We start from the raw sequence: 25507 nt of genomic DNA, 5'->3' as shown, positions 1-25507 counted from the left end.
TCTAACTCTTTGGGACACTTTACACAGGCATTTTAGTGAAATTCTGCTTCAGTGTGAGACCTCAGATGGCTCTGGGTTGTGCCCTGAGATCTGCAGATGCTGACCTTCTTATCAACTCCCACTCCTTGACTCAAGTCCCAGGGAAACCAGTCGTTCTATTGCTACACCCCTGGCACTTTGAAGAGAGATAGATTGCACAAACTCTCTTGAAATCAAGGTTCATATATTTCAAATGTCTTCATAAGTTGAAGTGGCTTTAATAGCAAAGATGAGTGACAGATACACACAAGCGTGCGTATTCTATCTTTAACATAGAGACATATATTCACCCAACATGCGTGTGAAGCCTAGCTCATGTGCATATTGCAAAGTTAGTTCATACATTGACACTGTATATGTATGTTGTGTGCGTTAGCAATGACATGGATGCTTTTCCTGAGTTATGCCATTTATCCAGGATTCGCTTTCAGCCTTGTGCTTCCAGTATGTCCTGAACACGTAACTGAAGTGAATTAGTAAATTACTTGGGGCTACTAATGGAGGGAGCAGGTGTGGAATTGCAGATCCTGGGCGCAGTGAGTCGCTCCTCCATTTTGTAGTGAGTGTGTAAAAGTGGCAGAGCTGTAGCCCCCTTCCGAACTGTTCAGATCTGCCATGCACTCCCATGATAGTAAGGGCAGAGGATTCTCTGTGCTCTGCCATGCACAGGGGCTGCAATGATGCCCCTTACATGGTCTCCTTATGCAACACTCTTGTGCACAGGACCGGCTCTAGGCACCAGCAAACCAAGCATGTGCCTGAGGCAGCACAATTTCAGAGGTGGCATTCTGGGTGCTCTTGGAGGCTGCTGCTTCTTCTTTTTTTTTTTTTTTGCTTGGGGCGGCAAAAAACCTAGAGCCGGCCCTGCTTGTGCATGTGCACAAGGGCCACTTTGCTAATGTTTACCGGTTTGTAAGATGCAAAGTACTATGTGTAATTGCTGTTGCCAAGGCTGGGTCTATGCACTAGCATAGCAAGCAGCAGCTGGGTCCCCACTCGATGGAGACTCTGATCTGGTTTGCGTCTGACACAGTGGTTAATGAAACAGACACTATCAGCACATCAAGGAATTCCCCCCTCAGTGTGTAACTCTGCAACATGACCAAGGGTTTGTTAAATGGAAACCACACCTCCAGAGCTGGACCCCTTACCAGAGAGACTTTTGCTATCGACTCCAGTGGGAGCAGACCCAGGCAGGCCCATCTTTGCTTTTGTCATTACACTGTAAATGACAAGCCCTTTGCTCCATGCAATCCATCTTCCTGTTTGTTTGGAAAGCCTTTGCTCATGCTGTTTGTTATACTGAGCTCTTTGGATCGGTTCCCAGAGATCAGCACAGCCTACAATCCTCATTTTCTTTGCTATCTGCTTTGTTAATTTGTGTGCCTGTCTTTTGCCTTTCATGTTTGCTTGGTTTTTCTCCTCTCTAGGTCATCCCTTTTGGGTCGTTTTTTTACTAGCTGCTCGGCAGTGTTTTCAGATTCTTGCTTTTCGGATTCAAACCTTTGTTTTAGGGGCTAGAATATAAAGAGTAAATGGCTTTGAAACCTTCATTCAGCATTCGCGGCCCAAGTACGTTTCTAAACCAGCAATAACTCTTATTAGAGTGACTCACACTGAGCTGTTTAACCTCATTGTTCGCTTTTATCTCTCTCCAAATTTGAAATGAACATCTGTAATTTAGATTTATGAAATGAAAAGCTGTTAAATGCATCTAAACAGATGCAGCTATATTAGCTGGAAACTAAAATACATGCAGAGAGCAATTGTTTATTTGGAGCCAGAGGGTCAAATCCTGACCAGCTTTAAAAAGCAACTTAAAACATTAGACAAATGTAAGTTTGGCACCCGAAAAGCATAACTAGTGGGGGGAAGGGTGGTCTTCTGGGTCAGACCTAGGCGAGCTGGGTTCAGCTCTGTACAGACGTTCTGTGTGACCTTGTCACTTAATCTCTCTGTGTTTGTCCTGCCCCAAAACTCTTACAAACTGGACAGACAAAAGATGGGACAAAGGAAGTGTTATCATTCCTCTTTTACAGATAGGGAAACTTAGACATGGGGGTTAAATGTCTTGAGCAATGTCTTGTTTGACATCCAAGCCAGGAGACTTTTCAGAGCAATGCCTTGCACGTAATATTAGCCTTCTTCGGATAACTGTACCAACTACAGTGCTAGGTGGAAGCTGGTCCTGACCAGAAAGCAGCAGTGGGGAGTGTGCAGCACCACAGCAAGAAGTAACTACCAGGTCACCAGGATGGAAAAGGCAGAAGATGTATGATATGTGCAAAGCAGTAGAACATTGGATACAAGCCTGCATGCTACAGCTGATAACAGCTGGATGGCAAGAGCAAAGCCAGCAGGAAATCCCTAAGTGGCCCTCAGGGGAATCAAACAAACACACACAGAGGCAGCATTGCCTAGCAGCCTGAAGCATCATAGGCAAGGCATGACAGTGGTGCCATAGCTGTTTTTCTGACTGCCATCTTCCAAGATGCTCCCTCATTTTTCAAGCCATGTAGTGCTCTGGGTCTAGTGCCAAGCTGATGTGAGTGAATTGCCTTCCCTGATAGTTTGGCCAGCTAGCCATGTTTGTTCATTGGAGCCAGTGACACGCTTGGCAATTTATGCCTGTTGCCTTACCCCACTTTTCCATTCCAGGGGCCTGTTTTGAAAAGCTGCCTACTGAAGAGCAGTTCTACTCTGAACACTGCCTCTATTGTGCGGTTCCAAGCACCTCTCAGTGATCTCACAAGAACCGTGCTTGGACAGTCAAAACATTTGAAAGTGGGTTTTCAGCTAAACACCATTTTTCATTTTCTTCCAAATTGTGTGATTTTTTTCAACTGAAAATGAAGTACATTTTTGAAATGTTCATTTTGTATTGGAAGAAGAAATGTTTCCACAATTTTTGAATAAAATGAAAAAAAATCATTTCTTTTAAAAGATTGCTCTGAAAATTTTGCCAGCCCTGCGTACTTTATATGGACTCAGATTCAAGCTGGGTTCTTCCCATCACCAGTAATCAAGACTCTGCAGACCATCAAGATGGCCATGGCTGGGTCTCTGAGGTGGCACTGAGCATTTTCCCTCTTAGGTGCTTGGCTGGCTGGTTCTTGCTCACATGCGCAGGGTGTAACTGATCACCATATGTGGGAGTGAGAAGGAATTTTCCCAGGTCAGATTGGCAGTGACCTTGGGGATTTTTCACCTTCATCTGCAGTGTGGGGGTGTGGGTCACTCGCTAGGATTATCTGGGTATATCTCACTTAGCCATTGTGGGGCCTCGAGCACTGGCACACCTTGATCCCCCCTGTTCTCCATCTGTGGCACATCACAGTCTAGTCTCCTGAGGGGAGGGCTGTAATATTTTGGCTTCATTACGGTTGTTGGGTTCAGGGGCAGGTGCTGGGTAGTCTGTGCTATACAGGAGGTGAGATTAGATGATCTAGTGGTCTCTTCTGGCCTGAAACATTAAGAAATTCTCAGTCTAGATTCCACAGCCACTCTCGTAAAGATAGAAGTGAGGGCACAATTTGAAGGCAATAAGGGCTTCAGAGATTTACCCAGAGGAGAATTTGGCTTTTAGATTGTTACAACAGGTGATGAGATGTGAGAGGAAAAGAACCCAGTTTGACTCTCAGCCCAGATTGAATTTGCTGGGCTGACAGCACTGGTTGGACAAAACATTTTTTTCTCTGTGGAAAATGATGACAAAATGAAAATTAATTTTGGCAAGAAATTCACAATGGAAAAATTCCAGCAGAAAATCAGACATTTTGATTCTGAAATGTTGCTGCAGTGCCTTATGGAAGTTGTATTTTTGGGTGCCTCATGGCCCCGTTCTCCTCTATGAGCGGGGCTGCCTGGCCAGAACACATCTCCAGTGATGCACCATAATGTCCCCTCTTGGTTAGCTGCCCCACTGCATCATGGGAGTGATGTGGCTGCAGCATTTCCAAATTGAAATCTTCTGTTTTTCAGCCAAAATTCAGTTTTCAGATGCTCAGTTTTTCATTTTAATTTAGTCAAAAACCCAATTTTTTATTTAAAAACAGTTTTGGCAAAAAAAAGATTGACTCATCCAGCTGACAGGTTGTGGATACCCTGACAGGCCTGAAGCCCTAGAGAGTTGGGAGCTCGCTATTGACACCTGTTGGTGAACAGAGAAGAGCAGCCCATCGCTGCTTGAGAACTCCGCATGGGCAGGGGATTTCGTGGGCAGGGAGCTCTCTGCTGCCATCTGTTGGTGAGCCAGAGTAAATGACTGAAATATTTGCATTTCAGTTACATGACAGTTTGGGGCCTTTGGATTACAATAAGGTGAAGTTTTGAGTTTGGGGGCACTAAAATGCAGTTGACCCTGTTGAGAAATGAAGGGATAAGAGATCTACAAAAATGTGTCTTTGGTCACCCTGACTATGCCTGCTTTCGGGCACAGTTGGGTCAGAGAGCCAGGCTACTTGAGAATCCTGAATGTGACTGATCTCTCTCTCTCTCTGCTGAGCTGAGACTGCTACAAAACAGTGGGTGGTGCAGAGTTGAGGTAGCTTCAAAGTGACAAATGGTGCTGAGCTGAGGTGACTTGGACTTCAGCTGTAGAGAGGTCACCTGCCTCTGTACCCTGGAATTAAAGCTGTAATCACCTCAGCTGGGTCTTGTGATGGGGTCCCAGGACCAGCTAGCATCCTTTGACCCCACAAACTCTGGACAACAGGGTTGTGAGTTCAATCCTTGAGGGGGCCACTTAGGGATCTGGGGCAAAAATCAGTACTTGGTTCTGCTAGTGAAGGCAGGGGGCTGGACTCGATGACCTTTTGAGGTCCCTTCCAGTTCTAGGAGATAGGTATAGCTCCAATTATTATTAACAAACTATGAGTGGGGAGGAGTGAAGGGGCTAGAATGCATCAGCCACTTATAATTGCCAGAGGATGATTGAGGCTGGGACTCCTGGGGTGGAGAAGTCTTATCTAGTCTTATTAGTTTATTAATTGCTGGCTTTGCCAAGTTTATTCTCTTGCCCCTCTCCCAAATCAAATTCTGTTTTAAACCCCTGAGCTCACTGCATGTGAGTAGGGAAGCATTGCCTGTCAAGGACCTGCGATGAGCATACACAGCTTCCCGAGTTTCTGGGTAGGGTCTCAAACGGTGGTGTTTAAGTCTTTAGAAGGAGCCCCTGGAAAATTGATGACACTAAACAGAAGAGTTACATGTACAGTGAGTGTATTAAGACAGACAAAATATGGCACCATCCAAAGGGGGTTGTATTTCCAGAGCACGAGCACATTTCAGCATCTATCGTTCACACGCACAAGTCTGAGGATTGCGATAAGAATAGGGTGACCAGATAGCAACTGTGAAAAAATGGGGCAGGGGGTGGGGATAATAGGCATCTATATAAGGAAAAAGTCCCCAAAACCGAGACTGTCCCTATAAAAACGGGATATCTGGTCACCCTAGATAAGAATGGATGCCGTGAGAAGATGCACTGCACTTTGTGGTATGCACCATTACAACTTTAGGTGTAAGGGGCACAGAAAGAAACGGTTTCCTTCTTTTTTACTTAAAAGGAATGACGATCTGTCATCTAGAATGGAATAAAATGTGACTAATCTCAAGAACAAACTACGGAGCTAAAATTCTTTCACCAGGCTCCGGGTTATCAGTGTCCAGCTGTACTATAAAGGAGCCTGAGACCTGTGCAGGCTCTTGTGAGGTGTTCAGTCTGAGAGCATAGCTTATTTCTTGTGGTCATCTGATCTGCTTAGTTACTACAGCACATCACAAGAGCAGCTGTTCACAAACAAGATATGTTGCTTATGTATAACCTGAATTTGTCACTTGTAGTTCATGTTTTAATACCTGACCCGTTAGATACTTTTACTTTAGTCACGTGACATGACTTGAAACCATTTTTGTAACCCTATGTTAGTGTACTGACGTGCTTCAAAATGAGGGCACACTTTTCGTATTAGATTCTTGGTAGTCCTGTAGGGCCCAGTACTCATCTTTCTTCTGCCGGACTTACACTGGTTTGGCGTTCAGTGGAATTATTTCTGTTGTAGCCTGGTGTAAATTAGACCAGGCTGTAAGAATTTGTCTCAATTAAGCACCTGCGCTGATTGTGATCAGAGGAGATTGTTGAGAAGGTTGATTTCTATTTGCTATCCAAGCACAGAGGAGGAGAGTCTGTTATTTTCCATTATACGCAGAATCCCATGTCTTCTATGATTTTGTGGCTGTGGCATTTGCAATAGAATTCACGCCTTGCTGTACAATTGTGCTACTAAATCTATGTTTTAATTTAAAAAGCAAACAAATATTGTTTCTAGCCCTTCTGGCTTGCAAAGAAAACGTTTCAGATTTGAATTGTTGTAGTGCTGCCTTCCTGAGTAACAGGCAGCTTCTAATTGTATCTCTGAGAAGTATAAACTTCCCCCACTCATCTTAACTCCACCACCCCAAAATAAAGAACACAGGAGGCTACTGGACTGATTACCTTTGCTGCAGGATGTAGGCACCTGGTTGCAGAATTTAGGTTCAGCTTGCTGTGCAGTAAAAGAGGTCTTGATCACAGAGCTAAGCAATGTATTTCTGGGTAGGGTAATGAATTACTTCTTGATATACTTGCAACAAATGTGTCCTTTGCCTGGGCAATAATAAAGTCTGTGCCATCCATTCGGACAATGCACTCTGCCTTCTAGTGCTAGGTGAGGCATAAAGTAGGCAGCAAAAGCTGAGATAGCATGAAATGTGGAGCCACAAAGACAGACCGTGTGGACTCTCTGCTATTGTTTTCTGTATTCTCTTTAAGGATGTGCTGTTGCTGGGATATTTGGCCACCTTTAAATTGTGAGCATGTGAGGCTGTAGAATATTAACCTGCTGGAAAATGAAGGAATATTGTTTAATTATATTTGTGCATCAGGGAGAGGACAGTCAAGAAAACCCCTTTCAGACTGTCAGAGAGGATATCAAGTAACCACTTATCCTATAAATGGACCTGTCCTGTTCCCATTGGTATTTGGAAGATAAAACACCATCCTAGTCAGAGCTGATCAACAAATTTACATTGACAGGTTTATTTTGAGGAAAATTGATTTTTCAACAATTGATTGAAATTTTCTTCCCTCCCTCTCCCCTTTCAATGAAGCACTAAACTGGATGATATTCCAGTGCAAGAAAGGAGAGAGAGAGAAACAAAGTGAAAATGGATGGGTTTTTCCTGAAAAATGTTTCAATTTTCAGTTTTTGTTTCGTCTAAAAAATGAGAAAATGTGAACAAAACAAAACAAAAAATGTTTCCTTTCGTTCAAAATTGTTTGCAGAAAATAAATAGCATTTTCTAACCAGCTCTACTAACTATTGTCTGGAACCGACACTAATGTTTCATGAGAGACACAAGGTGGAGGAGGTCATATCTTTTATAGGACCAACTTCTGTTGGTGAAAGAGACATGCTTTGGAGCTATCCAGAGCTTTTCAGTCTTGAAAGCTTGAGAGCTTGTCTCTTCCATCAACAGAAGTTGGTTCAATTAAAGATAGGATCTCACCCGCCTTGTCTCTCTAGGATCCTGGCACCGACATGGCTACAACAACACTGCAAACAACTAACATTTTAGGAGTTATCTCTTGCTCTGCTCCTCCACTGAACCCAATCCCCCAGAACTCCGCTAGGTTTCTTTCTGCTTGACAGGTCTTTCTCCTTAGCTGTGCATTTTGAATTTTGATTTCTTCCCTAATAGTTTTAACATTTTTATAAGCATCAAAAATGGTTCAGTAGAAGCAGTGAAATAAAGGGCCAGAATCTCTTCTGGTATAAATTGATGAAGCATTACTGAAGTCAGTGGAACTGCATCCTTTTCCATTGGGGGGAATTTGGGCCCAGAAGGTGTGCTGTAGACCAGGGGTTGGCAACCTTTCAGAAGTGGTGTGCTGAGTCTTCATTTATTCACTCTAATTTAAGGTTCTGCGTGCCGGTAATACATTTTAACCTTTTTAGAAGGTCTCTTTCTATAAGTCTATAATATATAATTAAACTATTGTTGTATGTAAAGTAAATAAGGTTTATAAAATGTTTAAGAAGCTTCATTTAAAATTAAATTAAAATGCAGAGCTCCCTGGACCGGTGGCCAGGACTCAGGCAGTGTGAGTGCCACTGAAAATCCGCTTACGTGCCATAGGTTGCCTACCCCTGCGGTAGACTCTTTGCCTGTGGGTTACTGTAAGAACAAATGGGGCTGCTGTTATTTCTGTATGTTAGTTGGATGCTAGAAAAGGCACTGCGATGCAGCGCAATGTATATTACTTTTCCCCCTCAGCCATATTAGAAACCAGACCTAAAATGTCTGAGATTGGGGGTGGGGTGGGGGGGATGATGTCTAAGAGGTCACCCATCGTTTTCTTCTTAGCTCATTGTATAAAGTATTAATGCTCATATAGCTGTTAGGGTGTCACTGTTTCTTCAAGGTCACTCTAAGAGGGAGGACTAGTACAAGCAATGTGGCAGTTATGGCATCTTCTACTTGCTTTTAACATGCATCTCAAGGGTCACACGACTTGTCAGTGAAGAAGGAACAGCTGTTCAGGAATTGGCAGTGAGATTTTTACACTTTTCTTGTTGTCAACTAGGTATTCCCTCTCCTCCCCCCCTTTTTTTTCCAATGTAAGCGTTTTCCGTTTGGGATTCACGGGATGTCCCCTCTTTCCCATCTGATTCTGCTTCCATTGGGAGCCAGACAGGCTAATTTGCTTTGCACGGTGGGCGCTTCAGCACAAGGGCGGAAAAGTGCCTAGTAGTGAATTCCAATCACTACACAGCCCCCTTTTCTAGGTCAGCACAAGCATTGTTGAGATTAAATAGAGTTTTTGTTCTCATATTAAGACTGAGAGTTTAAAGGCTCCCTATAGTTTTTGGTGCCCAATTCCCATACCAATGAAAAATGGGTGTGCAAATCCCTTAGGTACCTTTCACGGTCGAAATAATTTAGGACCCTAAGCGTGACAGGTTCACACTTGTTTCCCATTCCTTAGATGGGTTCCCTCTGTGGTGTGCTGCAGATACAGGTGATTAGTGCAGTGTATGCAAGAGGTGAGCTAGCTAGAAAAGGAGAGTGCCCTTTGAGGCACCCCCTCACACGCCTCTGCTGACCAGCAGATTGCTTGAATTAACTCTCTCAGGCTGCGGTGTGGCAGATGCTCTATCAGCAGCTGAATGTCAGGATGCTACAGTGAAATAAAATTCTCTCTGCAGTGTTTTATTAGACTCTCAGACCAACCCCAGATAGGGTTTGCGCAGCAGAAACAGGGTAAGTGACAAAGACAAGCAGCAAATGAGTGGCAAACCTGGGACTAGAACCTAGCGGTTTTGACTGCTGTTCCCATTACACACCACCACTTCTCACTTCACTATAATTAGGCTTGGCAGGATTTTGACAGGTAATATCAATGTTTCTTTTTAAGAGGGATTAACCATTGGAACAGTTTACCAAGGGCCATGGTGGATCCTCCATTACTGACAATGTTTAAATCATGATTGGATGGTTTTCTAACAGATCTGCTCTAGGAATGATTGTGGGGCAGGTCTCTGGCCTGTGCTATACAGGGGGGCAGACTAGATGGTCACCGTGATTTGTTCTGGCCTTGGAATCTATGAGCTATAACCTACAAACCAAGGTGGTGTGGGCTTGAGAGGGGGAGAATGATCTTTACATTCCCCGCTCCCCTATTCTCACTAAGGAAGCCATGAAGTTTAACCAGGAGAGTGAAAAATCCAAGCAACAGGACCTTAGTTGTGATCTCTGTTTGCTACTGACTGACATTGGACTTCTTGGGTCTCAATAAGCCCAGCTAGAAAATTCAGTTAGGGAACAATACTTCATTGAAAAAGCACATCTGAGCTAAGGGGCCTTGGGCTTACGAATTGCAAGTTGTTATTAATAACAATAATAGATGACTTACATAGTGCTGCAGACAGAGAAAAGCAGACTTTTGAGGGCATGTGAATAAGGTGTAGTGTAAGAAATGGTAGATTTGGGGATGTTAGATAGAATGTAAGAGATTGCAGTTATTTATACTAGGGCAGCTCCCAGAGGGAGTGCGAGGTGCTGTACAAACATATGTGAAGATAGAATCTCTCCCCTGAAGATCTTACAAGCTTATGTTTGGTGGCTGTCAAACAGAATGTATTGGAATGGCGCATCTGAAATAACTGCAGTCAATGGTTCTGAAATCTTTCAGCAGTGTATGCCATTGATCAGTGTGCCTGAAATAAGAGGTAAAAGGAGAACCTAAAGCAGCAGACTGATCAGTTGAGTGGTGGTGAAAAGAGTTTTACTAGGGGGAAAGAGGTCTTCTCACTAAAAAAGGAGGTTTTAATCAGATTTAATTAAAACTACATCTCATAAATCAGTTTTCTGTGTAGCGGAGGATAAAATGGAAGAATTTGAAAGGATATGGAATCCATTTGGGTAGATACAACTGTATGACAGCTGAGTTGTGCTGTGGGTGAGTTAAAAATATTGGGAAATAGGCACACAATATACAGCAGCACACACAAAGGTGGGGGGGAGCCAGCATGGAGAGAGAATTACTAATTACTTTGTAAATATGCCATCGGTTGTACTTAATTTAAAATATGGAGAAAATGATTCATGAAGTTTTAAACTATAATAAACATGGTTCAGTACTGATATTTGAAAACAATCAACCAAATGCCAATAAAAGAAAAATAAATTATAGCATTGTTTTTTAAAAAATGCAGGCAGTAGTTCAGTTCTTACATAGTTTACAGTGAAGTGTTAAATAGGTAAAATTTTCAAAAATGCCTTGGTCCCATTGTCAAAAGGAACTTAAGAGGCTAGGGTTATATTTCAATAGCACCTAAGGGACTTAGGCACTCTTGAACATTTTCCTGTGTCTCATTGAAAGTCAATGGGTCTTGGGCGCTTAAGTACCTAAGTACTTGTAAATTCAGTCCTTGAGGGGGCCATTTAGGGATCTGGGGCAAAAATCTGTCTGGGGATTGGTCCTGCTTTGAGCAGGGGGTTGGACTAGATGACCTCCTGAGGTCCCTTCCAACCCTGATATTCTATGATTCTAAGCCGCTTTTGAAAATGGAACTTACATATCTAATTCAATTTTGAAAATCCAATGTCATTTATCCTCTGTGTATAGTTCAGGTAAATACTTAAACCTAACAGAGTGAGCATCTATTTGGATTTATCCTATTGGACAAAATGATTGTTTTGCAACATTCTCTGTTTTGATGTTTGCATTTTATTGCCTCGGTGCAGGATGGTGGGTGATCACAGCATTCAGGTGCCCTCGCAGTACATCAGGCTGTTGCATCTCTCAGGACAAATCTGGGGCCCTTTCAAAATACTGCCTTGTGCAATGAGTTTTCTAATAAGGGTGGCTGATCATGAGGAAGATATCCTTAGAACTCATTTTCACTTGTAACCTAAACTGGATCATGAGCCCAGGTCGCTATGGTTCAAAGACCAGCGTTTTGAACTGCAGCACCACCTAGCCCTCCCTCAGTCAAAGCATAAGTGTAATTTAATTTCTCCTCTTCTTGAAATGCCGTCAGAAAGTGCAGCCACACACGGGTACTACAGTTCCTTTGAAAAATGAAACATATTGGACATGTGAAAGTTCAATGCATGATAGAAGCCCTTGTATTATTTAGTGTCAGTATTAATGATAATAGAATCATAGATTTAAATAGCCCTTTTCATTGCAAAGGATGTGAAAACTGCATAATATTTATAAAACCCCACTGAGAAAGTTGGGAGCTCTGAGTGCAGACAGACTGCAGTATTGTTACTCTAAAAAGTAGAGGGATTAAGATGAACTGACAGTATTAGATGTTTCCTTACCAAATCAGAAAAAACAATATAGTCATCTTGAAAGCTAACACCTCAAATCTCCAGGAACAGGGTTTAATGTGATGCATGGTGTATTGCATTTGATCTATTTTTATACTATATTTTTGTTTCATGTACTGGAATCTTTCTGAGATTTTTTTTCTTCATGGTGGTATATGCTGGCATTTTAAATACCATGGCTGCTGGTACAGCATATGACCAACATTTTAGTTGAGTAGAAATATTATTTCATTGGTCTGATCTTCATCAGTTGTTTGCATGAGTAGCCTCCAGTGTGTGTGGCACGCTGACAAATTGTTAGGTTAATGCTGTATTGGAAGAAGATCAGCTCTGCAGTGTGTTTGGCAGGGAGAGGATGAGAGGTTTGCAAGAACTCGCAAGTCCAATGAAATGAACAGAAATACATGCAATGACTTCTGTAGTTTTTCAGACTAGGTCCATAATGACTGTGTGTCTGTGTGAGTTAACGCTGTTTTAACATGCTGAAGCCTGGTGTACCCACATTTTTTGTACAGATATAACAATATCATCTAGGAGTGTAATTTTCTTTTTTGCCCACCACAATAGTTATACTGGTACAATCCCAAGTGTGGTCACAGTCATCATACCATTATAACGTGCATTGTACAGGTATGTCTTATATACAGGAATAAGCTATATAGGTATAAGACACCTTTATACTGTACAACTGTGTCCCCGCTAGGTGGTTCGTACTGTTTTAACTGTATCATTACAGTGGTACAATATTTGAGTGTAGAAAAGACTGAAGTGTGTACCTCATATGCTGCCACTAAGTATGCCTTGATGATCATTATTACTTCTATTGTGTCAGCACCTAGGGGGTGCCAGTCACAGACCATGTCCTCACTCTGGTAACCCTCATACAAACATGAATCTGATCCCCCAGCCCTGATCTTGTCATGCCCTATCAAATCAGAGTCTCTCTTCAAGTGGCAGTGATTATTCTAGAAAATCATTGCACCCCCAGAAACAAACAGGCTGCCCTGTGGTATGACTGGTTCTCATGTCAGTGGAGTGAATGGGACTGTCTGACCTGAGACTGACTGGGGCCTGCAGCTGTGGCTGCTGCAGTATAAATATTACATAATAATAATGACCTCGATTCAGGAAAGCACTGAGGTGTGTATATGAGCGACCTCACTGAGTAAGGATGCTTTTCTGAACCTGGCCCAAAGTTTCATTGGGATCTCAAAGGGGTATACCAGACAATACAGCAGCACAGAGAACCAGCAGTGAAATGCTTAACGGACAGATATTAAAAGATATTTAGACACCTACTGGGATTTTTAAAAATGCCTAGGCAAGTTAGGTGCCTAATTGCCATAGATTTCAATAGGAGTTAGTTGTCTAATTCATTTAGGCACTACTGACATTCCCACCAGCTGCCTCTCTTTCACCTTTAGGCACCTAAACACTTTTAAAAATCTGACCCTAAATTATTAGTAGATAAGTTTCAGTTCAGAAGTTGCCACCTTTCTTTCGGGTTCCTGTCTGAGTTCAGGATTCATTATCAAAACCGCCGTGTGCTTTACTGATAATTTTACAGCCAGTCAGCTAGAACGGATCCTAAAGAATGCCACAATCCCCGGAGAAATAATTTGCTGTTGAGATTCAATCCTGTTGTAATTATTGCACAATCTGAACTAGTGCATTGGATTTAAACCAGAATGAATGCTCTAGGAGAAGAGCTGGGATCCAGTAACAACGTTCCAGGTGCTAGTCTTTATATCATCATAAATGTGGTGCATCGTTTGGAGCCTGATTCTGCCTCTCTTACTCAGGTTAGGTAGTGTCTTGTACCTTGAGTAACCCGCTGCTTTTAATGAGGCTGCTTGAGGATGAAGGGTTGAGGAAGAATGGCAGAATGTGGCCCTTAATTTTTAGAGAGCTTAAGGACTAGTTGACGCCTGACATTGGCTTTAGAGAGAAGTCTGCTTAGCTGCCATTCTATTTTCTTATAGTCCTTTCCCCCTTTTTTATTGCCAGAGAAGGATTTTTGTTTTAAGAGCTTATTTTACCCTTCAGACTCAATATATCACATCACAAGTGGTTAGGGCTGCCCAGAGGGGCAGGCAAGTGGGGCAATTTGCCCCAGGCCCCGGGTCCTGCAGGGGCCCCGCGAGCCCTGGCCCTGCGGCAGTCCAGGTCTTCAGCACCATTTTGGCAGCGGGGGGCCCTTCAGTGCTGCCGAAGATGTGGAGCAACTGAAGGGCCTTCCACTGCTGAAATGCTGCCGAAGACCCGGACCGCCGCCGGCTGAGTACAAGCGCTGCAGCTCCCCCGCTTTGCCCCAGACCCCCTGAATCCTCTGGGCGGCCCTGCAATTGATTGCTGTACAGAAGGTTATGATGTCACAAACCAAAGTGCATGACCTGTAGGTAAGGAGAAGGCAGCAGGAGTTGATTCATTGTCAAGTGATAAAGATTTGTAATATCATTAGCACAGGGGTCGGCAGCCTTTCAGAAGTGGTGTGCCAAGTCTTCATTTAGTCACTGTAATTTAAGGTTTCATATGTAATACATTTTACATGTACAGGGGCTGTCAGACTGAACCCCGGACCGGCAGCAGGCTGAGTGGGGCCGGCGGGCAGTACCCCAGGCCAGCAGCAGAGCCCCCAGAGCCGGCGGCTGGGACGCCAGGCCGGCAGCAGAGTGCCACTGAAAATCAGCTTGTGTGTCGCCTTTGGCATTTGTGCCATGGGCTTCTGACCCCTGTATTAGCATCACAAATGAGAGTCAGATATTTGTGTTTCAACAGGCAAGTCACAGATATGCTTACTAGTATATCTATCCTAAGGTTTTCTACAGCACTGATCACCAAAGTATCTAAACAATTCCTGCACTGTACATGCTGCAATACAGTTATTATCCGAGTTGTTACATAGATTCAAATGCAGAGTTGTTCCATTTCAGTTGGCACACAAACAGCAGGCAGATTGGGAACAGGGACATTATTGACTTAGTACACAATTGTTAAGAGTTGATGCAAAGGATAGCGATGTTATGTGATATCTACATGCCCCTAGGAAGGCTTGTGTTTGTAGTACTATATATACAGCTGCATAGTTGAATACGTTTTTCTTAAGTCTGTCTCATGAGTCTGCTAAGACCATGCTTTCTTTTTTAATTGATCATGATATTTTCTAACCTGATCTGTGATTGTTTTTAACTATTCCATAGTTCTCCTCTTTTACTTATGCATATCTTTGGTGTAGGAATTTGTTTTGTGGTCCATAATACAGTAATACATTTCCTAGCTGCCATTTATACCTTGAATTAAGCTCACTCTTGGGAGGTGTGTGGGATGTATATGAAGGGGATGGGAGTGAAAGAGAAAGAAGACTGCCTCCCAGAATGGGGTACTACTGTGTTTTTAGTCAACAGGCTGTTGGAGTCACTTGTGAGCTGTGATATAGCTGTGATTAGAGTGTTGGGCTCTGAAGCCAGACACAGGAAAAGTCATGTGTGTGTGTGTGTGCATGTGTGTGCGCGTGTACTGAATGATCGTCCTACTGTCCAGCACAGTTTGAGAATGTTTGAGTACATTTTGGTCCCAATCCTGCCAATCAGTGCATGTGGGCAGAGCCCTGCTGAAGTCAGCACGGCTCTGCATCGGAGCAGTGATCCAGCCCCAGGGATTAGCTTGCCAGACTTGGATCTTGGTGATGTCTGATGTGTAAAAAGCAACATGCAATCACTTTCCATTGGTTGGATTTGTATCTGGATGAGGAGAACCCAGGGAGTCCCCTGTGACAGTGTGAAACATCTCCTTTCCATTTCTCTTAATTAAATTCAATCACTCTCCAGAATTTTCCTTGATGGGTCAGCTGACTTGTAACAGGAGAGCTGTTAAAGACTTGATCCCTCTGTCTGTCCTGGCTATGCAATTAGGTTTCTTTGTATTTTAAACACAAACATTGGATTTTTAAAGTATATCCAAACAACTTAAAGCAAAAGAATGATCACATAAATTATGGCATACAGAATTTTGGTGGTCAGATTGATCAGAAACTTAATTTCACATTTTAGAGCACATGTTTGGCAGGTCTTGTATCTTTTAAGGAAATGCTAAACTTTTTCTTGGGGGTGGTGGTTATCAAGACAAAATTATCTTGTTAAGAATTCAATTAAAGCTTGCACAGGCTCACTGGAACTAGTCCAGTAAATGTAAAACAAACTGAACTAGCAGACATCTGCCTCCTTTTTATTTTCCAAGCCGCAGTTTAAAGGCAGAGAAGAGAAAGGCATGGAGGTGGGGCTGTCGCTCATTTCTAGTTGTATATATGCAGAAGCAGCCAATGGACAATTCTCTTTTTGTTCTGATCACTTCTGCATGCTCCGCAGAACCAGATCTGCATAGCCGCTGCCTTTACATAAGTTGTTGAGTTAAATGTGTTCAATATCAGGGTGCCTTTGGCACTGAAACTTACAAAATTAAAACAGAACATGCAAAAAGTCCCCCTCAAGAAGCAGAAATGCATCTAAATTGTAGACTTAGGTTTTCATGTTTACAAAATAGCTCCCCAAAAGAAAGAACTCTAGTAACTTCTGAGAGCAACAGAACGGCAGTCAAACTACCTGCTGCTTTTTCCTTACCACAGACTCAGTTAGACTATATAACAGGGTCATGGCACATTGCAACTTATTTTGATCCATCATCTTTTCTACAAATAACACAGACATTTTCTATCGAATGCTTTACCGAGCAAGGTACGAATGCTCTGCTTTCTCTAGGCTGTGCAAAAGAAGGAAACATACTGTGACGTTGTGTTGAAAAACATATGTTGTCCTTTGGGGAGTTGATTTGCAACAGCATTATAATAGATACAGTCTGGCCTCTTGACTGGACTAGATGAAAATTATTAAACAAAAGAGTCCTTGCTCTCCGAAGCATATCTCCAAAATTTAAAAATATAGGCTCTGACTTCTAAAGGAAAGTCAGTGGTAGTTGGGCATATAGTTCCCTTCAGCTCCTTTGAAAATCCCAGGTATATATTTATGTCACACTTACGAGCAATATTATTATTATGATTGTTTCAGATTTGCACTGCAGTACTGCCAAGAAGGCCCAATCAGGGATTAGAGCCCCATTTTGCTAGGCACTGTACATGTATTTGAATCCGTTGCTGCACAGGATATAACAACACTTCTTTTAGGCTCTAACCTCACTTATATGGATGCAAATCCACATTTCAAAGGATTGTTCTGGCTTTTCCCAGTGTCAGTGAGATCAGGAATAGGCTTTATTTACAAGACAAAATGTTGGAGTCAGCAGACTCTAAGCTGGTGATTTGCATGGAAGTTTAAGTGGCTTACACTATTTTCCAAAAGAAAGCCCTGGTTTAATATAAAGGAGGAAAGACATACATTGAAGAGCCATTTTAATTCCTCCCCACTAAAAGTGAAGATTGTGGGCCAAGGGCTACTCTCTTGAATCCATGCAACCCCGTTGACACCAGCTGGGTTATATGTGTATGTAATCAAGAGCACAATTTGACCCATACATTTTCCATCTACATAAAAGGCTCAGCAAGGGATCTGCCTTGCAGTATTCAAGTCAAGCTCCCACAAAAGTCAAATAAAGGACAGGATTCAGTGCAGAGCCGCAGATAAACTGATGTCCGAGAGCTGAGCAAATGTATTGCAAATGAAGACCCTAATCCTGCAATTGTAACTGCTCAGGGAGTTCCTTGTGGAACCTTATTGAAGCCTGATTGCAGGATTGGGGCCATCATCAGAATAAAGTGAGAAGCAGATAATATGTCACCATGAAAATGGAAAAGCCCCGTTAGCATCTAAGGCAGTAAAGAGTAATAAAATTCGGCTGCCTAAGGTTAGCTTCCTGATTTGTTCGTTAGAGCTTTCAAAAATCCTGACTGACCTGTTTATGATCATTTTATCCAATATGTTTGATGGGATTTGGGGGGGAAAGCTGAGGGTACATGTGTGGGGGTGTGAGAATCTTGGGGATTTATTGACTACTTGAGTTAATTTATTATTTGTAGGTATTAGTTTTCACTGCTGAGAGGTCATCACCTTCAGCTGTAAATCCAATTCATTGTTGGGGGGGGTCTAGAGTTTTTTTGGATGGACTTTTTTACTATTTGAATCTAGCATAATAATAATTAATGACTATGATGACGTTTGTCAGCTGGAGAACATCCCATTATTCCTCACTTCTAAATTTCCTTAAGAAGTAGATCACAAGCATTGGCATATAGTGCTCTCCAGTCACTTAGAGTAATCCATGGAGATGTTCAGCTAGATTCTCAACTGGTGTTTATCGATTATGTCGATTTACACCAGCTGAGAATCTGGCCTGCTATTCTGGGATTTCCTTTCTAACAGCACAGCTGTTTTTTTACGATTAAATTGCGTTCTGCTCTTACTTGGTACCTACTCAAAAAGTTACAAAAGAATCTATGCTTTCACCAAAAGGTAACTTAATTCCCTGCTCGTGTACACTGATCTATTTGTACTCTGGAGTTCTGTAGTGTTTTCTGACCTGTTCCTCGACTCATCAAAATAGTCCTGCTTGAACTGAGACATACAAACTTTAGATTTGGAGATTTCAAAGCCACACAGAAATGCGTTGCAGACTACAGCTATAAATGTAGAGTCACACAATATGTCACCAAAAGAGATTTCAGCTGCAGTTATAGAATCCATCCTTGCCCCGTTGCATAGAAGATGGTGCTATGACCAGCAAGCATGTTTTACTATTTCATCTATTGCTATATGTATGAAATAAGCCTAACAAAAGCTAAAGGAAAGAAGATATAGAAAAAGAATATGAGGACGATCTGCAGTTCCTTGTTGCAATTTATATTTTTAACAAATAGAAGTCTGCGTTCTCTCAATTTGAAGCTATGCAATACAAATGACCACGAAATTAGGTCTACTTAGCTAAAGTGTATATATTTATATTTTTCCTTAATGATCCTTCCTTGTGTCTCCTTCATGGCAGGACTTTCAAAGCAGAATTGACTTCAGTAGATTGAATAACAAAATGTTTGTCATTGTTCTAAAGTGTCCTTCTGTTTCAGGCCAAAATGTGTCTCTATCGTGCACTGACTTGATATTTTCTAACGTCATATGATCAAGAAATGTACATCTGGGATTCTGAAGCATGAATCATGGGTGATAGAAAATGGTCTTTCATATATGTGTGAATGCATGTATGAATGTGGGTATGAATATGTATAATGTGGCTGTGAATGTATGTATAATACATAGTACATTCGCTTCTTACACCATTTCATGCTTTCTTCAGTATTTTTTTTGTGTGTCTTTATTTGGGTGGTTTGTCTCACATTAGTTTTGGCTGGTTGACTGCTATGTATTTGGTTGATACTGTGTAGCAGATTTATTCTCTCCCAAGAAAAGACACAAACATAAACAGACTATCTAGAATGCATTTTGCAGGGCTTTTAAATATACCAGCATGTAAAAAATAAACCTATTTAATGTAAATACCAACTTTAAAAACTTTCCTGTCAAATCAGTATGTTTATATTTGTAGTGGTGCATTTAAAAAGAATTGGGGCTTTTGGGAAAAAAAAAGATTTAGTTACAGTATCATGATACAACCAATTAACAACAGTTAACCAGCTCTACACTTTGAGTGGTTTCCAGAAAAAATTGTTTTGTTTCTCTAAGGACAAAACAAAATAGAGATGCTAACCAATCTACTCACTTTTTCCACTGAAGAAACTCCTAAAGTCATAGTCAAATCTTAAGGAACAATCACCAGGATGTTATAAAATATACCCATTTACTAAAACTTCTTCCAAAATGAACAAGGTTGGCAAATGCTTTCATAATATAAGGATCAATTCATGTAGCGTATACAGCCTTTTATAAAAATATAATCCTGCCACAATCCTTACTGGTAACTCAAATGTAAAAAGTAATGCTGACAAACAGACCGTACTAACATGCTGGTGTAGAACTATATCATCATTAGTATACCTCTACCCTGATATAATGAGACCCTATATAACATGAATTCGGATATAACACAGTAAAGCAGTGCTCCGGGGGGGCGGAGTTGCACGCTCCGGCAGATCAAAGCAAGTTTGATATAACGCGGTTTCACCTATAACGCAGTAAGATTTTTTGGCTCCCGAGGACAGCGTTATATCGGGGTAGAGGTGTATTTGGCTAGCGCTTGCAAGGTTACACTGCTTTAGTTCTGGCTTTTATTCTTATCTGACCGACACCTCTGATTAGGTACTACATTTCCAAGCTTCTTACCAAAAGAAATAATGGGAAAGAATCTTTTTTTCTGAAACTGTCTACTGTTTGGAACATCTCAGACATTCTAGCTTCCAAAAAAATAATTGAGTGGGGTGAGGTGAGGTATGCAGGTGCTAGGTAGTAAACAGCTGGAGTGGGGTGTGTGTGTGTTGCCTGAATTTGTATGTTTGTTTAAACATCCTATAGCTTGATATGCTAATTGAAGTGAAAAAGTTATGGCTGTGTCATGTGAAATTACAGGAGTATGTTTTCTTTAATTACATAGAACAGAACAGAAAAATCTCTGATTGCTGGATAAGTCAGCAATGGTCCCCTATTTACTGGCATTCTCAAATGCCAGGTGGCATTTCCCCAGTTCCCAGGGCTCTGATTTTCTAATCAAAAAGAGCCTCTGATTCTTCTGTGGAACAGGCTCTTTAGCTTCTTCAAAGAGAAATCATTTCTTGCCTTTTTCTTTTCAAAACCCAGGCTAAGCAAAGAAATGTGGGTAATATAATTAGTAACAAGCGCCTGACCCCTCATTCTGTCTCGTAGTGACAATCCTCAGAGTTGCAGAATTTCTGCAAAATACAGGATCAGGCCCCAAATTTGTTTAGCCATTTCCTATGTTTTTTTCTTCCAGCCAACCAATGTAGCAAATGTTCTTTTTGTGCATCAAAGTTTCCTCAAATGGACAAATGCACACAGGAGTCCATGCTAAAAAGATAAGCCACACTTGCAAATTTCAACAAGTTTCTTGAGGTGCTTGTAGCATTGGATGGCAGAAACAATTGTTTCTGCCCATAAATGATTGACCGAGACACTTGCCACACTGCTCTTTGGCAATAATGTTTTCAACAGTGCCACTACAAAAAAAAATGTTTTTTTTTAAATGGAAGGTTTTGGTTTATTGTATATGAAAGGAAATAATTGTTAAGCATGTAAAGGAAAATAAGAAACAAATAGACCACTTCCAACATTTGCTAGGAGGCCAGGTTACAGAAAAGATACCGTATACCAGTTAAGCATGAACCAGATGAATATGTACTGTATACGTTTAAATGTGTTCTTCAAAGCTCTATTTGGATACAAATAATTTTCAACTCTAGATTTAGCTATTTCATTGTTGTTAATGAAATCCTGGACTTCACTGTCTAATTCCTCCCTACAGGGACTATCTCCTAGTGTTCTCATTCAGTATCTTTCTCATCAGACCAATCTGAACTCTAATTCTGTTGACACTGCACTTGAGACGTTGTTGTTTTTTAAGAAAAAAGTTGAAATACCATTATCTGCCCTTAATGTACTGTAGAAGGTAGAGGGAAGGATATACAGTAGATAAGAGATTAAAACAAATTGATAATGACAGCACATAATTTAGGAAACAACAGAATAAATGCATTGTTCCATTGGAGAGGTTTAGTATTCGGCCAATCTAAACTCCTGGAGAAATATGTGTTTGAGACATTTTACATCTGTTTTTGACAAAGACAACAGAAGATTCCCATAAAGGACACCCCCCGCCTTCTTATTGCCTTAGCCTTTTAAAAACCATATTAACTGAGGGAAAGGCAATGCATTTTATAAACCAAAGTTTAGAGTTTGTTTGAAAAAGCTACTTTGTTCAGTTGTTTGCAGCTGAAGCTACAGCAAAGCCACATATGTATCAGGGCAGACCTGTCTTTTTTCTGGCTGTGATAACAAAACTGGTTAACTTTAAAGATTTAAATTGCCTGTTAGTGTGGGATGGATAGACTTCTTAGAATAATGAAACTATCTTCTTTCTAGGTCTTCATGAAGGGGTAATAGAAACTCTATTGAAGATATTAAAATACAGAGTATTTCAAACACAAATGAATCATGAAGTTGTTAAAATGCTGTATAAAATGTTTAAAATCTACATTTTACTCCTTTGCCTATTATGGCCTAAATATTGCCTATTTCAGATTAAATGTTGCCAATTGCATCAAGTTTCTTGTCTGTGTCCTAGTTATTGATAAAACAAATATGGATTTGTATAAAAAAAATTCTGGCTAATGGACCACCCTGAGCTTTTTTTATTCTTTTAAGGAGTTGATGTCATCTGGATAATTAACCAATTTCATTCACAGTGCTGCATGTTGTACTACAAAATGTGAATGTCCCCTTACTTCCATTTCCTTGTTTACTGATAAATATTTTAATTGTATGATTATCTTATCTGTCTTTTGTTCTGTATTTTATCTGAGGATGTTCTGTAGGAGGCATGCAAACAATAGGAATATATGTAAACTCTGAAATACTGCATGATTTATAGATGACTGTGAGGTGTTTCTTAATTAATGTGAAGTTATGACATCATTTAGAATAATTTAGGGGGGTTGCCTTAAGCACACCTCCTCTCTCCCTTCTGCCCTCTGGACTCCTCCACCCCTCAAAAACCCCAACACAATTAAAAAGGAAAGATAAGAGCAAGCTGTTTTCTGGTAATGGAAACTGATGAGGATGAGTTCCGTGCCCCGAATAAACAAGACACTACTTTCAAGTCCATAAGAGTTTGATACCAGCCTTAACTTTACGCTAGGGAAGGGAAACTGAATATGAACTTGACAATGGGTTTGTTCTATCTTTGTTTCCCTGCCTTTTATTTGTAAGGGGGGGGGGGAAGGAAAGTGGACACAGCACAGATAAATAAGTACAGAACATCTGCTGATCATACAAAAACGTTACTAAGATCAGAGCAGAAATTATTCTGCACAGGATCAGCTGACCACCCCTTCCCAAAATGGCAAAATTGTAAAAACACTTAAAGCCTATTTTGTAGGTGCTGGTTCTTTTAGAGCACAGACATACACCAAATCCAACAAGCAGCTGTTTCAGGTCTTGTCAGTGTGTTTTACTGGCTGTCTTTTTTCTCTCTTTTGAAATTCTTCTCTAAGAAAAGTACTCTTGCAAATTTCACACCATTCACCATTCAATGTTACAGCTCCCCTCTTGGTAGCAAATGTTTTAAAAGACAGCAGCAGTGTATAAACAGATTGATTTTAAATCTGAACATATCATATGTTTTACTTATTAGAAGTTTCTCTTATTTTTAGTTTTGGGTGAGTGGAAGGGGGAACAAATGTAATCTTGATCTTTAATCTAGTTGTTTGTGGCCTACACAAGAGAATCACTGAGACATTGTGATGGAGAGAAATATTTTCTCCCGTCTAGATTATCATCTGAATCCTTTCTGCCCTTCTGCCTTTCTGTATGGCTGCTGGATTTTCAAAGGGCTATAACATTTTGGGCTCCCCATTTAAAACAAGCTTAATATTTACATTATAGCACAGACAACGTGAAGTTTTATCACTAAAACAAGGAGACCTGTGGCTGAATTCAATAAGATGCAGTTAGAAGTAAAAAGAAAGAACCAGGTACCTACCCCTTTGGCAGTTGTATTTGCTTTTGCCCAGGTACTGGCTAATGGGAGGCAGACATGGACCACGCTCCTTCCATCCTCCACACTGAAAAGGCATAACTAAGCCGCTCATGGGCCACATAGCTGCAGCTTGTCATCTTATTGTCCATCTCGTCGCTCTGTAGGACCTGGTAGAGGAAGTCTATGTACCTGGCTGCGAGTTTGAGAGTCTGGATTTTACTGAGTTTGTCAGAGGGCAACGTGGGGATGATTTTCCTCAGGGCTGCGAAGGCTTCATTGAGGGACTGAGTCCTCTGCCTCTCTCTGACATTGGCCAAGATCCTCTGGCTTTGGAGTTCTTCGTAAGATTGGGAGCTGGGACTGGACTTTTTCCCCCTCTTGCCTGGGTTGGGGCTGCCATCTTCGCTGGATTTCTTACTGTATCTCCTCTTCCTGCCAAATCTCTTTGGCTGCCTTTCCAGCTCCTCTTCACTGGTCCCCAAGCTATCCACAGGGGAAACAGGAGAACTGGAACTTTCTTCCATTCTTTCTGCAAGAAGGGGAGGGGAAGAGACTTTTCCCCCCTCCTGATATGGTGTGAGTGTGTCTTAAATGTGTTTTAAATTCCTGAGACAGATCCTTTGGAAAAAAACAGGAGTTTTTTTGCTGACCAAACGTTTTCCAGGTTGCTTGAAGGGCTCTTATTTCAAGGACGGGGTTGTGCAAAAACTGAGGTCTTGGAGAGAGGAAGTTATTCTAACTTTTTTGGAAACTTTAGCTGGGCTCAGTTGCTAAATAGTTGTCAGAAGTGAGGGAGGTGCAGGGCTCCTTTCTGATTGGACAGCCAGGCCAGTGGGAGGAAGGCTTTTCTCCTGCTAAACTTTCACAGTTTTATGTTACACTTAACTAAAATCTTGGGAATGCACCTCCAATAAAAGACAGTTTGCAACCACCGCTCCTCTCTCCCCCTTTCTATGTATATTTGCAGCTGTGGAAAGCCCTCACGTGCTAATTCAGTGGGGGTTATTTTGTTTGTAAACTTTGCAAAGTGCCTAGGTTCTGAACAAGCACGCAACACTGTGTCATTAAAGAATCCAGTGCAGCCCCCACTGATAATGCATTAGGACAATGTCACTGTTTATTTTCAACCTGAAAGACAAATCTTCAGGCTGCATCACCAGGCTATAGGTTCTGCAAGAGATTATGGCACAAGCATTTTATTGGTACCTGGAATGAGTCTTGCAAATGAGCTCTGCTTAGATACTCATGTCAACTCTCTGATCTAAAATTTAATGAGGGTGGAATAACAGACAGACACCCTCTTACACCTCCGTGTTTGAGTGCACACAGTAATGACAATCTTGCTAATAAGGTTTACACCACTTTGCTCAGTTTAACAGCTTCTCTGTCATCTTATAATACACAAAACACCTAATTTTTTCGGCCTTTAGGACATTCATTCTGCCACTTTAACAGTAGCTTAGGGAAGTAGCTCATACCTTTGTGCTGTGCTAGGCTGATGGGAAGAAATAATTGGCTAAGTCCCAAAGTTTCAACTGTGATCAAAGTGATGAAAGTCAATGATTTTATTTTAACCAAAATGAGAGCAACTCCTGCAATTTACAACACAATGATCTGAACTGATCAGGATTATTATTAGTAGTATTTATTATTTTTACAGAACCAAAAGGAGCTAAATACATCATTGCGAGCTATAATATATAGCACAGTGTGGAACCAAAGTAGTGAATTTTGAAAGAAGCAATGAGTATTTTGATAGCATGCTGGGTGCACTTTATATGGGTGTTTCAATATCCTAGTTGATTTTTTAAAATAGTATGCAAATTGTTTGTTAAAAGCATGGGTGCAGATTTCCTTTGCACTACTCTCTCTCACACCTTACAAACAGGAGGGATCTTCCTAGGTGACAGAAACATAATGGAGA

General features: G+C 41.3%; 1 protein-coding gene across 1 annotated transcript in view; it reads right to left on the bottom strand.

Annotated features, from left to right (window-relative positions):
* TWIST2 (twist family bHLH transcription factor 2) overlaps positions 1-24304 on the bottom strand; it is an 80397-nt gene extending 56093 nt beyond the window's left edge. The window contains exon 1 of the mRNA XM_050969439.1: positions 23587-24304. Coding sequence (XP_050825396.1) covers positions 23625-24107 — 483 coding nt within the window. The 5' untranslated portion in view covers positions 24108-24304 and the 3' untranslated portion in view covers positions 23587-23624. The remainder of the gene's footprint in view (positions 1-23586) is intronic.
* Positions 24305-25507: the final 1203 nt, after the last annotated feature.

Source organism: Gopherus flavomarginatus, chromosome 10 (assembly GCF_025201925.1).
Source record: "Gopherus flavomarginatus isolate rGopFla2 chromosome 10, rGopFla2.mat.asm, whole genome shotgun sequence".
NCBI lineage: Eukaryota > Metazoa > Chordata > Testudines > Testudinidae > Gopherus > Gopherus flavomarginatus.
The sequence above is the reverse complement of the archived record's forward strand: the minus strand, read 5'-3'. Positions and strand labels throughout refer to the sequence as shown.